The following is a 15,248-nucleotide window of genomic DNA, read 5'->3' as shown; positions in this document are numbered from 1 at the left end:
TCATAGCCTTGAAAAACATTCTTTTACTCAACACAGTCAAACAGACGTACTAATTTTTCCTTCCGTACATGGCTCTAATATTTTATAAGTTTAGATTTAAATAATCAAAATGTAGCAATTTAAAATATAGATACATATAACAGTAGTTCATGTCCATGCTGTCTTAGTCTCCTGTATTTTGATAAAATACAAAATAGGCTGTTTTCTGCCCATACTGCCATAAGTCTGAAATATGACTGATGTCAGCACAGCATCAGAATTTGGATTTATTTAAGTAACATGTCAAGTTACCCCTATTTTTTAGAAAGGGAAAGGGAAAAAATTCAGAGATGATTAAAGGAGTTCTCCTACACATATATATGTTATATTTGAAAGAAGCCTTTTGTATGTTCTTAACAATATCTCCGTTATTAAAATCTGTCTTCTGAAAGGACATGTAATTCTTTTATCATCTTGATTCAATTTCTTTTTTGTATTTCATCCAGTTTGGGATATGACACTTAATTTGATAGTTGAATTAACGTATACACATTTTTAATTCCCAGTTCTTTTGCATTACAACTTATCATTTTTCTGAGGTCTCTAATTAGACAAGAAAGTATTTTTCCCAGGAATATTATATTATTGATAATACAGGCTTAGTGAGAAGCAGACACCTTTTCATGTAAAAATTTTCCTAATTTTTTGTTGTCAGCCTACCGTAAGCTTGTCATTGTTATCTGTAATACAGTATTCTAGTTACCAGGACAGTGGGCATTTCTATTAACATTATAAAAAATGTATAGAAATATTAATATCGAGCAAACACTGTTTTATTACACACAGGTAGGCACAGTTCACAGTGCATGAAACTTAGACTTGTTGCTTCCCAACTTTTAAATACTTTGGTTTACCATCAGAGGTAAATTTTCACATCACTCTGTCATAAAGCAGAGCATCCAACATCATAAATGGTTGAATAAATAGAGTCAAGTTGCAGTACTACTTAATTAAAGAAAGAATAATATTCTGGTCCTTGTTTATTATTTTTAACAAAGATATTTTGTATGGAATATGTTACGTGATTGTAAGATACTTTGAATATTTTCCATGGGAGGATTGGACATTCTCTCTTTGACCATTGTGAATCAGTTGGTCTGGAGACTGCTTGTAAATGTCTTCAGAGTTCCCTGTGCCTTTTTCTAAGTCAGTATCTGTCTCCTTTGTATTTTTGTTTTCAGGCCAGTGGAAAATATTTAGCGAGGGAGAAGCTCAGATCAGCCAAATGTGTGAAAGCAGAGTGTGCAGGACTGAGCTCGAGGATTTGGTAAAGCTTTTGTACCTTGAGAAGTCTGAAAAGGGTCACTGTTAAGGGAGACAGCACTGGAGGGAGAAACACAAGAAAACTTATGAAAACTTGGATCTGCAGCTGGACTGCAGGCTTATTTTGCTTAAGTCAACAGTTGCCCTAAAAAGCAAAACTATAATGCAGTAATTATTCACATCATGCACAGCAAATTTGCTGCTTTATGTGTAGTGGTCTGTGTCAGCCGTTCAAATATCTCCTCCAAAAGACTAGGAGGCTCTGTATTACTGGTGGGGGAAGGAGAAAGAGAGACTGTACTTTCCCGGAGTTGCATTTCTTTACAAGTTAAAAAGAGAAAACAGAACATTTTTATTATTATTATTTGGCAAGTTATTCAAACTAATGAAAAGAAGGACATCTAATAAATGTGCAGGAGCTATGGAGAGCATTATTTCCTGTGCTGAATTTATACAATTTCTGGTGTTGAAATGACTCATGGATTTTTTTTTCGTAGTGGAGGAAAAATACAAGTGATACAATACTTGTTTTGGAGACATAAAAACCAGATTTAAACTAACAGACTCCTAAGCAGCCTGCCTTTGGGATGATGTCTTGTAGTTGAGCAAACTGAGTCCATAAACTGAACAGCAGGTGTTAGTGGCAATCACTGTATTTTTGTAGCAATTTAAGCAAATGTTCGCTTTTAAGTGGTTTTCACTGTTTCCTCCACCCACTTCTCTAAAAAATGTGAAGTGTTAGCTCCCTATCACAGCCCTAATAACTTTGTTCTTCTGGGCCCTATTAACATATGGTCTTGGCTGATAAACTGCCTTCTGAAGTGATGTGGCAGACAGTGGTGAAGTACTTGCAGTACTTTCAAAACACCTAGAGGGTTAAACCTCCCAGTTAATAACTCCGTAAGAGTTGCGACAGTGCTTAATTTATTTGTTCTGATTTGTTACAAACCTAATCTTCTGCATTTTTCTGAGGGTGACCTCTCAATTCTCACGCTCCAAGGACAGCTCTCTCCCATGACAAACACCAAACAGCTACAGCAGGCCTTTAGAACACAGCAGCTCTCTGAAACCTGTTATCTTTACGAAAAACAAATCTGAGAGATTCTGTTAAATTTAGTATAGCATGTCTCCAGTGTATTTAAGAAAGGTGACTCTCATCTGCAGAAAAAGTATAGTTTAAAAAATGTTTTCTCTGAAGAGTCACCAAAATACTGCACTGCCTCACGGCTGCAATGTTGGATTAAATCCCAAGAAGCAAGTGATTGCCTGCTTTTGCTCCCATTTTCTACTCCAAAAGTGAACAGGAATACTCTGTTCGAACACACGCTAAGACACAAAGCTTTATGGAAATGTTCTGAGCCAGGGGCTGGGTCTTCACAGGGAGTGAAATCAACATTGACAGCAAGGATTTCGAGGTTTGTCATTCTGCCAGTGACAGCACTCCAGGGCGTACCCACTTCTAAAGGGATGAAGGTGTGGGAGAGCTCAGCGCTGAATGCCAAAAGCCTGTTTCAGGCAGAGCTTCACCATCGTGAGAGGATCCTTGCCTTGAGCAGCAAATGCCAGCAGCCTCCCTCTGCAGCACAGGCCTCAGGGCCAGGCTTCTTCACACTCCCCAGGTCCTGCCCGTGCTGCCTGTAATGCAGGAGTGTAACATGGGCTTCTCAACAAAGAGGAGCAAGTGAGGAGCACAGACAGGAGGGCAAAGGAAAGGCTGAAGGGAATTAGGAGTACACATATAGGGTGATCTCAGGTCCTTAGCGAACCACCCTGTTGTCCCTAGGCCTGGACAGAGAGCAGATAATATTTAGGAATACTTCCCTCCCTACCAAGCACTCCACACAGTCTGCTGCGTAACAGGAAAACACACTAAAAAGGGAGCTCCTCCAGCAACAGTGTGGATTTGCAAGAACGAAGTACTCCCACCTGGTACCAGTAAGAACCTTGGGGGTCTCTTTCCAAGCATCCATGGGCTGCAGGGAAACCCCCTGGGGTCCCTCCATGGCACAAGGGAGTCTCTGCTCGGGAGTGCCGGCTCCCTCCCCCTGCCCGGCCCTCGCTGCCCAGGGCTGTTTCTCACACTTTTCCCCTCACTGCCTGCAGCGTTTTGCTCTTTCCTAAACCCACTTTGCCAAAGGCGCCGCCAGCCCGGCTGAGGGGCTCAAGCTCTGCCCTGTGCTGGCGCCCCTGGAACCAGCTGGAACCAGCTGGAACCGGCCGTGTCTGGCACGGGGCAGCCCCTGGGCTCTCCTCAGAGGGGACCCTGCAGCCCCTGCCAGCACTCCCCTGGGAGTGCACAGTCTTAACTAGCACCTGGCCATGAGAAGTCCTGTGCTCATTAAGAGGAGAGCTAACAGAACTGTCCCACCACCTTTCCACGGGACTGCAGCCTCCGCCGCCCTAAGTCCTGCCCTGCTGTCTGAAAGGGGTGTAGCGTGTCCCAACAGAGTTCTCAGACCTCGCTGCACCAGAGGTTTCTGCAGTGTAACTGTAGGAGAAGTGTTTGGCGTCAGCAGCACCCACCGCACATGGCATCTACTGGGTTGAAGTGCGCTGCAGAAGTGAGAAATTTTATTATAAATCTTCTAATAAGTCATGAATTAACCTTATCGTTCCTTTGGTGAAGACATTGTAAGGAAGAGATTCTGAGGAACGGTAGTGATCTGGTGGGAAGCAGTTGATTTCTCACCTCACGGGCATCGTCTGTTTGTAGCAGTAGCTGGTGAAAAAAGACTAAGCAGAAAGTGTACAGTGTTTGCAATTATTTTTTTTTAAGAAGAGGAAGGCAACCTGCTTTTTGTATTTGTGACAGGACAGGTGGAATCCAGATTGTGTATTTATTTTATAACAAACACTTTTTAAGAAAAGCAAAAAAACCCCATAAGCATCATTTAGTAAAATGCAGTGTTGCATTTTTCCAGTTTCTGGTCACCTAAGACAACAAAATGCACAGTGTCGTGTTTTTCATTCTCTTCATGGGATGTATGTCTGTTACAGTACTTATTTATGTACTTGTTGTATCACTTTGACCTGGTTTGATAAATTAATAAACTCCGAAGTTGATAATAAAACCAGACACTTTGTGTACGATGCTGTTTGGTCAAGATGTTTGGTTTCAGTTCCCTGGTTGCAGTCCTGCTGATGCCACCTCAGAGGAAGCCTGACCCCGGCCAGGTGCAATGCATGGCTGCCTGCTGTGGCATCGGGTACTGAGCTATGGAAGAGTCAGATTCAAGACTAAGAAGGACATAGACCTGTTGGAGCAAGTCCAGAGGAGGCCATGAAGATGATCCGAGGGCTGGAGCACCTCTGCTGTGAGGACAGGCTGAGAGAGTTGGGGTTGTTCAGCCTGGAGAAGAGAAGGCTCTGGCGAGAACTTAGAGCCCCTTCCAGTACCTAAAGGGGCTACAGGAAAGCTGGGGAGGGACTCTTGATCAGGGAGTGTAGCGACAGAACAAGGGGTAACAGTTTTAAACTGAAAGAGGGTAGATTTAGATTTAGATTTAGAATAGATTAGGAAGAAATTCTTTACTGTGAGGGTAGTGAGACACTGGCCCAGGTTGCCCAGAGAAGCTGTGGCTGCCCCATCCCTGGAGGTGTTCAAGGCCAGGCTGGATGGGGCTTTGAGAGACCTGGTCTAGTTGGAGGTGTCCCTGCCCAGGGCATGGGGTTTGGAACTGGGTGATCTTCAAGGTCCCTTCCAATTCTAACCATTCTATGACTCTATGATAATCTCCAGAGCCACAACTGTTTGCTTTCAGGACTTGTTAGGGCAACAATAGTATACTGGGGAGACAGCACAGGACATGCAATATATAGATTTTCTGCTCAGAGATATGTGTGGCCTTTGGGAAATACCCAGTTTAATTCAGCTTTCACCTACCCAGCATGATTAATTTTGAAAACCAAAGCACTGTCATCCATATATGGAAACCAACTAAAGAAGAAATCAAGCATTGAAAACTGAGAGAACACTACAGGACATCCTGCTTTCTGGGCAATACATATTCCGAAGCTCAAAATAATTGGGGAAATGTTGATGGAATCAAACTGTGCTAATGAGTAAAAAGAAATGGTCTTAAGAAAGATAAGAAAAAACATTACTTCAGGCATGGCTAGCAGTGTAACTAAAATGGAGAGTATCACCCCTGGTAAAGGTGATCATTCAATGTGGTTCCGCAATAAATCACTATGAATCAGTAAATACGTCAAATCTGAAATTCAAGATGTCTCTGGAAATTCTTCATGAAATTAACTTCTGTTCTTTTATCAGAATCTGCATATTCATCTTAGCCACCTTTTATTTTAGCAGGAGATTTGTTACAAGAATGTTTTCCATGAGGACACATCCTAGGCATGCAGACCTGCTCTGCTCTGATCTCCTCCTGTACCAGCCCCCTTCTCCAGGCCTGACTATCTGAGGGGTGTTCGCCTTCCTAGTAGCTGCAGATTGAAAGTCACTAACAGTCAGCGTTGCACAGCTGCATCCCCATTCTCTTGATTTTATAACATCCAAATGCTTTTTAGCAGCACACTAAATCTTACTTCTCACTTCACTCCTATTGCCCTCTCATGTAACACAGATCATCTCTGACACCACATAATTCTGCAGGCCAGGAGGGGCTGGATTCTGAGATTTCTTCTGAAATTACTTTCAAATATACTTAGACAAGTAGAAGAGAAAGAATATGTCAGCCTAACACTCTCATCTTCATACACTCTCCATTAGAAAAAAAGGTCAAACCATTTCACAACTCAGTTGATGAATACTTCCAAAGTAATTGATAGCACATGAAGCATTTGCGTAATATTGGTGTTTTCTGGTGCCTATTGTGTTATCCATCTAAGATAAAAGCCAAGATTTTGGAGATTTATTGTGAGAAGGGTGAAAATTGACAAAGTTAATCCTTATTTCCATTTATTGCTTTTGTTTGGGGTTTGAAAAATGTCTTCATCTTCTGATCTGAGGTTTTGGACTGTTTTACTTCTTGGGTAAAGTATGTCTGCAACTACATGAGTATACGAGTATGAACCCACAACCCTGCCCTTCTCACATAACACCAACCCAACTGTGAGCAAGAATGCAAAGCATCCAAAGCAAAAACAAATAATTGATTTTAACCCAGCAAAACAGTTTGTAATGTAGACACACTGGATGACAGGTCAGCATGTTCAGAAAAGGCAGTGAGCCTGATTTCACTACAACTCAAAGTGAAAACTCCCAGTCTGTCCTCAAATGACCTCAGCTCAAGAGACGAGATAGTACATCACATTAAGCTTTAAGTGTACCTAACTGCTTCCCAAACAGCACCCATAGTTAGTTGATCTCTCCACTAAGATCAGTTCTATCCCCTATAGATTTACTTCTGTTTCTCTCTTCTTTATTTGTCTGTTTCAGGATCACAACACCACAAAATCAGGCGTGTGAAGGCCATGATTAATTAACACTGCATTCTATTCCCACTAAAGTAAATAGCAAAACTCACAATCCCTTAAAGAAGAGGTCCCTGAAGAACTCATAGATGCATACTGTACTGGCATTAAACACATTTTATTGTGCTCTAGTATTTAGTGCGTACCAAAGGTACATTTTATACTTTTCACAGACAGATTCCCAGCCACTTAATGTTCCTAAACCAGCACTGTTACTCTAGCCTGTTCTTCCCCAGCTCACTTCTCCCCTCTGCCAACAGCCAGGATGGGACAATGAATTCAGACTTTCCCATTAAAACACCTAGCTTGAAATTAATATGGTACTTATTTTAATCTTCTGTACTGAAGCGTTGTGCAGCATGGCCAGGTTGTATGCTGTTCAATATATAGTTTGAGGTAGCTGCAGTTCAATAGAGACTTAAATAGTTCCTATCTAAACTTTTCGTAGGGTACTCAGGGTGGAATAGGAAATGCTGTAGGAGCATCAAACAAGAAAAGTGAGCTCTTGGGCCACTTTTTTCATTAGTGAAATGAAGGGACATTATATAGAAGTATTTATAGTTATGACTGCATAACCATCTCATAAACTAATAGACAACAGTCATCAACTAATCAATCTTCACAAAGGTCTCCCCAGAAAAAGGCAGATTTGATTGTAAATACTGTTATTTAGTTAACAAAAAATCATTCTTAGAGACATATGTGCAGCTTCAAGTGATGATATGTTCCAGAAAGCTATGTTTTGGTATCTGAGATCATGTTTCCAATTCTGTGCTATTAGAAAATATTTCCTCGCTTTGAACGCCATATCACATATTCACATAAGCTAAGTCTCACAAAATCTTTGCTTTTAGATCTAGCCAGACAGTGGCATCTTTTCAAAAATGGTCCAATGACAGCATTAAAAAACATAAGAGGATGTTTACAATCAGAACTGATTATCCACTAAGTTTAACTTTGCCATTTATATTAATGCAAACCAGCTGTAAAATCATGCAACCAAATCCTACCAGTAGCCCTTCTCACTCACTTCACACTATGTAAATTACTATAACCAAGTCTAAATTAATAATAAATAAAAAAAGTTATTTTGAGCTTTAGCAAATGTGCTAAATTTCTGGAAATAAAAACCCTGCTGCTATTTTGTTTGAAAAACTTAGTTTATAAATTATGGATTGTTGTCACAAGTAAGAGGAAAAAACTGCAGCTTTTTTCATGAATTCAAAGAACATTCAGCCTAGAGTCTCTTTTATTTTGCAATCATAACTAACTGAAAGATTCAATTGATCATAATGGTCAAAGCCTACAGAGACTTAAGAACTCGCAACAGCTTTTCCCACCCTGATTTTTCTTCTTAATTCAAAGTCAGACATTTTTTAGAGACCTTTGCACTGATGAGTCCCTGCTGAAGAGACCGGACTCTTCCCATGACATCAGCTTGTAACAAGCTCCCAATTTCTTTATAGTCAGCATGTGCTGGGAATTATTTACCCCATTTAAATGATGTCCATGATGAGATCACTCTTATTAAGGGAAAGCTATCAATCAGAACTACCATGCTTGTGACGATCACAGCTCATATTAATACATAGAGTGCCTAAGAAAATGTAGTCACTAATTTACTTTTCAAGCAAGAAGTAAACCCTAGAGAAATTGAGTAGCAGAGAAACTCTTAACAACTGCAAAACTGCATTTGAATACTAAACATTGAAAATTGGAGCTCTTTTTTCTGGCCTCTCCACCACATAGTATATTTCTTAAGAAACATTTAATCCTTTTGCCCATGACTAAAACACTGAAAGAAGTATTTGCTAGAACAGTACCTCTAGAATGAAGCTCCAGCAAAATCAATCTGCTGGAAGATTCTTGAAGCCAAGAATCCAGTAACAGGCAAATGGGCTTCTCCAGATCTTGGATTACACAGCTTAAACATACCAGAAACTCACTGCCTCCCACTTGTCCCTTAAAATACATTTCCTTTAAATCTATATTATAACCACAATAAACTCCAAAGGTTTTTGTGAAACTCAGAATAAAAAGGTACATCAAGTAGGATTTCAAAGGAAATCATCAGACCAAATTCTGTGTAAATCAGTCTATTTGCCCATTACAGGGACATCTGACCCAACAGAGGAACGAGCACTTCAATCTAGACAGAAGGCACAAGAAAAAAATTAGAAAAATATGACATTGTCTGTAATAAATGTAAGGGGAAAGATTTTTCTCATCGTCACATTTTCTTTTTAAATTGCAGTTTTCAGAGCTGTTGCAAATCAGTCATTGCTACTCCTGCTGAACAACCTGTGATATCTTAATAGATTTCCAGAGGTTCCCAGGGGACTGCTTAGCCCAGAGGACTAATAAAGAGAGTAGAGTAGATGTCACTTTGAGTTCTACTTCATGGTAACGGGATGAATCTAGCAGACTTTTATTTCCAACTCAGAAAATGCATCCAAAGACCTTGCTTGTAAATAAAGATTGCTCTGGTCTAATGCATGAAAGGTAGTCAATGTGAACCCCAGGATCTCTTCTAGGGCTGCCTCAATCAGCCAATGTATCTTAAAGCCCCTGCTACTGGTCTACAATATGCTACCTAACATATATTAACAAAAAAAAAAAATGTCAAAAAATATGGACTTCTCCCTTGTGTCAAAATAACCTCATTTCTATCCAGTGTCTCCTCTCTATGAGCATCCTTCCAGTCCTAGACCCAAGGACACCATCTTTTTGTACCTATTGTACTCTGAAAAAAATTCTGGTAGAACAGGATTTTGTGACCAAAAAATGCAGAAGAGCCAGAATCTGCTCCCTAAGAACTCTTGGTGCCCTACCTGGGAGAAACTCTGTAAAATTCCAGCTCTGCTGCCCTGGAAATCAAAAAAGATCCTGGCCCATTTCTGCAAAAACTTGTGAAAAGCCAGTCTGCCCCTGCTAACAGCATAACTGTTATTTTCACTAATTGCCAATTGAGAGAGAATCCCGAAAAAGGTTGGCAATTAGACTTGGGAGACCTCACAATGATGTAATGTTTGACAAGAAGCTTTTGACTTAAAACAGGTAGTCCAACAAGTTGAAAGTGCATTTAATTAAAATATTTTATAGATCAAAGGGTTTTCCTTTCTGACAAAGCGTCAGGTGCCACATAATCATAAACTTTACAATTTGAAGGTTTGACTACTACATAGGAGATGCCAAAATCAGGGAGGAAATGAGAAAATTTGACATAACCCCTTCAAAATGAGCTTTTAAGTAAGTTAAAATAGACTGATGTGCTCTTTTTTACATCTTACATTTTGCCCTATAAGGTAACTACTTTGGATATGCTTATATCTCTTTTCTCCATTATAAAATCTCACTAACTCCTCACTGGGAACACATCATCTTCCACTACCTATCTTGTATAAACTCATTTTTCCAAAATAATAACAAATAAAATAGGGTGAAAACAAGCTTAAGGCAGTGATGGAACTCTTTTACAAAGTGAATGGGTGCTCTCTGTGCCAATACAGTCTGTTTAATCACAGCCTAGCATTTTAATTATGTATACAGCAAGTCTGCTGACTTGCTTGCATTGGCTTAATTATTCTCCATGATAATATGAACAAAGGGCCTCTGTTAAAGTAATCAACAAAAATGTTAGCTGGCTGAGTTTCCTCAAATGTTCCAAGAGCAATGAAAGATGTGATCATTAAGCATTTACTGCCCCTGAGAGCTATTTTAAACCTGTTCCCTTCATATCACAGCTGGCCCTTTCAGTAGCCTCAAATTCTCTTTATCTGAAAGCCCTAGTAAGGCAGAACAAAAGAACATTTCTCGTTTGGAGTGAGCTGCCTGTGTCATCTGTGTGATGTTCACTAGCAGGAGATGTCTATCTTAACGAGCTTTTGGCCAGGAACGGCACTGCCACTTTCTAACTTTTGTCCAGTTCACAGGACTCCTGATGCAGGGCGCGCTGGATGTGTTAGAATTGTAAATGAGCCCCAGCAACTGCATGTTGCAAAAGGATCCCACAATGACAATTAAGCAATGGTCTCTGCTGTTGTGGGCCTCTCCTGCCAGATAATTGACCACGATGGGAGCTATGCAGAGAACCCACGCTGAAGGCAAGGACACATAACAGAAGTGAAGGTTCATTATCTTGCACTGAAAGGGAAGTTAGCACCAATGGGAATTGGGTTTTAAAGGACCAAAGGGTTTAAGCTTTCACATTTAATTTCTCCTTTGCCCAACAGAAGCCAAGTGTTTTAAAATACACTCCATTTCAGTGGGCCCTGGGAATCAGATCAGTCGTAGCCATGTAAACACTCCAAACCTACCCATGTATATGGTAGAGGAGAGTCCAAGAATGCTAGAAAGTTGTACGGAATGGGTGTCTTTATTAAAAAGCTAAACATTCTGTCACTCCAAAAGCTTTCCATGTAAAATCTGAAAGCTTGGGAAGAAAACCATCAGCCAACGAATTACAACAAAGGTTGAAGTCCAAGTATGTCATGGTTTAACCACAGCCAGCAACCAAGCACCACACAGCTGCTCATTACTCCCTCCATGGCAGGATGGGGAAGAGAATCAGAAGGGTAAAAGTGCGAAAACTCGTGAGTTGAGATAAAGACAGTTTAATCAGTAAAGCAAAAGCCGTGCATGGAAGCAAAGGAAAACAAGGAATTAATTCACTACTTCCCATCAGCAGGCAGGTGTTCAGTCATCCCCAGGAAAGCAGGGGTCCATCACGTGTAATGGTTACTTGGCAAGACAAATGCCACCGAATGTCCCCCCCTTCCTTCTTCTTCCCTCAGCTTTATATGCTGAGCATGATGTCATATGGGATGGAATATCCCTTTGGTCAGTTGGGGTCAGCTGTTCCGGCTATGTCTCTCCAACAAGGATGGAGGGGAAAAGAACTACAGGAGTCATCCAGTACCATGGTGGGCATTTACATAATTTCTATGTTGAGTCATTTTTCAAATATCCATTTCTCAATAGATATTCTTCCTTAACAAAATATGCCAAAATGTTGCCGATAAACCCAGCAAGAAAGAATTCAGGAAGTTCTAAAAACCTGTTAACTTATTATATGAATGGCAGATTTACTAGGTGGGAGTGGTGGGGAATAGAGAGGTCTACTGTACTTGCAGGCAGCCCAGTGGAGTATACGTTTCATCCCTGTGACTGAGCAGAAGCTGTAGCTCTACATAATCCCCCTGTCACCACCACAGCTAGTTTAATCTCACATCCGGCATATATCAATGTGATATTCCTCCTCCTCAGTGCAGTCTTTACGCCTGAAGCTGCACTCTTGTTTTGCACTCAGCCTTCTGCTTCTTGCTCTGCCCAGCTGTCTCAGCCCTCTACCATTCACCCTAATTCTCTTCCCTGCCCCTAACAGTCCTTATCATTTTCCTTACACTTGTCAGTCCTCCTTGCCTTTCAGTTCCTCTGCCCCTCAGACTGCAAAGCACATTCCTTTTCAAACATCTTATTTATGCAGATGATCATATCAGTGAAAAAGCAGTGGTGACAGATGATCATTTTGAATAAACTTGTGCCAAAAAGAAAGAGCACAGCTGAAGGGAGAAAGTGCAGTGTCACACTGTACAGTGGGCAAGCGCTAGTCTCATTAGCCTCGTCTGTTATTCAGAAAAGTGCTTCTAGGTGACAGTTAAATTGTTAACACACCATATCATTAAACAAGGCAATAACAAATATGTATTTTTCAATTCACATTCATTAATAAAGTCAAAGCCATTCTAGAACTGACTATTCCCAGGATCTTACTTCTCTCATCTACATTCCAGTCCAGTCCCTGAAGCTTTTCCCTTACCTCATCTGCATTTTTCCTCATTATTTGCTCTTTCTCTTTCTCTAAAGGCTACGGAAGAACAGTGGGGTTTTTTCTGTCATCTTATTGGCAAGGGTTGCTGTTAAAAAGTCAGCCTGAAGAATAAAAGGAGAAATAAAATCAGGCACACAATGACTGAAACTCCTACAATGCACCTGTGGTTTTAGAGAGCTGGACATTTGTGAGTGGTTATTCTGCTTTCCTCCAATCCACCCTTCTGAGACACAGACATTCACTCCTGAGAGGAGACGGTAAGAAGGAAGTAAGTATAGGAGGGGGGAAAGAGAACTTTCACACTTGTGCAGATGGCAAAAATAAGGAAAGGGTCGACAATGGAGGATCCTTTCGATCCAAAAGGATCAAAAAGAAAGAGTGAAGAAACCACTACACCAGTCTTGTCTTGTCTTTTGCTGAACAACTATGGTTGACTGACTTTGCAAATTCTTCATCAGTTTCCTGTGCAGCACTTCATGGTTTGTTTGCCTGCAAGCCTTTCTGCTGTGGTCTTGGCTCCCACGTTTGGCGTACTTCCACTGTAGGGTGAACCTTACTTCCAGACATACTTCCCCCACCACAACCATTAGAGTGGACTATGAAATATTCACAGCCACACGCCTGGTCACAGCACAAAAATGATTCCCTTAAATTGTTCACAAATGTTAATATCTATGGCAGCATAACGGCATGATACCCCTGGGGAAAAGGCACATAGCAGGTATCTACCAGTCCTACCTGCAATAGCTATACTGGGCCAAACCCCAGCTTTTACAGTTCAAGTTTCAGTGTCATCGAGGGGATCATCCCCAGCGCACGCTGAAACAAACAAACAAACAAGACATCTCAAACTTCATTGTGGTTTCACTCCAAAAACACAAACCCAGAATTTATCTGGATCATCAGCTTTCATTTTTTGGGGGTCTGAAAATATCTACAAAGCTCTGAAAACATCGGAACCTCACCAGAAACTGCATGGAGAGATATTTTCTCATACTGTACATTTCTCTGGCCTGCCAATTCCAAAACCTGTGGCTAACTCAAGAGTCTTCTCACTGAAGTTATTTTTACGCAATTCACAATCATTTCTAAATCCTGCCATCTGAAAATATAGCTCTATATTAGATATGTTCTGATCTTCATTTGGAACCATTTATAGAATAAATAACCTTTAATTCTGGGAAAACCCAATCCCAATTCTCTGTAGTATGAATTTGGCTCAATACGCAGTAAAAGACAGCAAGAAGTTCCCCAAGAAAATGGGTATGGATGTGGTGTAAGTGTGCCACTATGTTAAGGTCAAAAAGTTACCACCAGGAACTAGCTACGCCCCAAGAACTTAACAAATCCTTGCTTTTTTCCTTCTCTGATCTAGTGAATAGCAGCAAATTCAAAACTGTTGAAAAAAAAAAGTTTTCCTGCCAGAAGTCTTTGAAAACACTGCTACAGAAGACCACACAGAGAAGTCTAGAGTGTTAAAAATAGATTAGAAACTTACGTGAATAAGATAATTAATAATTAAAACCTTAATCATTTCCCTTTTATAATGGGACAGCAAAAAAGAAGCAAATCAGAACTGATTTCTGGCAGTATGCAGTGTTAGCATTCTGGCATCATTTTCCATACACACAGATCTACCAAAATAGAAACAACAACCATTAAAAGAGTTTAAAAAAATAAACTTGCTTTCACTAGAGATAATAACACTTCTTCCCACCCTGAAAAAACATCTTTTTATTTGTCAAGTCAGGAATAAAGGTCATGACAGTTTTCACAAAATGTGGGCAATTTTCAGCCAGCCCTAAGAACAATGACAAACGACAGCTGAGAGACTTAAAGCCAATGTAGGAGGGAGACAGAGCTCTGCCCTGTGAGGGATTCATGCTTTCCTGTATTTCATTTCTGTATTATTTCTATTTTATGTGTTTAGAAAAGAATTTATACACATAGATGTCCAGGCCTAAATTTATGCTTGTTTTCAGGCGAGTTATACCTCTGTCTCTCCTGCCTGCCCTTCCAGTTCTTTCTTATTAACTCCTGTCTGTCTGAGTTAACTTGTGAAAAAGCCCCAGCTACAGTTTTCTGATAAGGAAAAAAAAAGTTTGTGAAAAATATAATTTCATCCTGCCTTTCCCCACTTATTTTCCTTTTCCAAATGTGCTGGTTTTGGCTGAGATAGAGTTAATTTTCTCCACAGTAGCTGGTATGGGGCTACGTTCTGGATTCATGCTGGAAACAGTGTTGACGACACAGGGATGTTTCTGTTATTGCTGAGCAGTGCTCGCTCAGAGTCAAGGCCTTTTCTGCTCCTCACACCACCCCACCAGCAAGTGGGCTGGGGAGGCACATGGAATTGGGAGGGGACACAGCTGGGACAGCTGATGCCAACTGACCAAAGGGATGTTCCATCCCATCTGACATCATGCTCAGCAATAAAAAGGGGGAGAGGTTGGCTGCTGCTCCGGGACTGGCTGGGCATCGGTTGGTGGTGAGCAGTTGTTTTCATTTGCATTGCTTGTCTTTCTTGGGTTTTATTTTTCTCTGTTATTTTTTTCCTTTTCCTTACAATTTGTTGTTGTTGTTCTGTGTTTATCTCAACCCACGAGTTTTCTCACTTTTACAGTTCTGATTCTCTCTGCCATTCCACCGTCTCTACATTTTACATGAAGAAAAAACAAAGAAT

At 40.6% G+C, this 15,248-nt stretch overlaps 1 protein-coding gene across 4 annotated transcripts in view; it reads left to right on the top strand.

The window, feature by feature from the left end:
* CHRDL1 (chordin like 1) overlaps positions 1 to 4,372 on the top strand; it is a 44,615-nt gene extending 40,243 nt beyond the window's left edge. For all 4 annotated transcript variants that reach the window (XM_063347070.1, XM_063347073.1, XM_063347071.1 and 1 more), the window contains exon 12: positions 1,221 to 4,372. In XM_063347070.1, coding sequence (XP_063203140.1) covers positions 1,221 to 1,351 — 131 coding nt within the window. In that variant the 3' untranslated portion in view covers positions 1,352 to 4,372. The remainder of the gene's footprint in view (positions 1 to 1,220) is intronic.
* The last annotated feature ends 10,876 nt before the right edge of the window (positions 4,373 to 15,248 follow it).

The sequence above is a fragment of the Chroicocephalus ridibundus genome, chromosome 9 (assembly GCF_963924245.1).
Source record: "Chroicocephalus ridibundus chromosome 9, bChrRid1.1, whole genome shotgun sequence".
NCBI lineage: Eukaryota > Metazoa > Chordata > Aves > Charadriiformes > Laridae > Chroicocephalus > Chroicocephalus ridibundus.
Note: the sequence above shows the minus strand (reverse complement) of the source record. Positions and strands in the feature narration are given on the sequence as shown.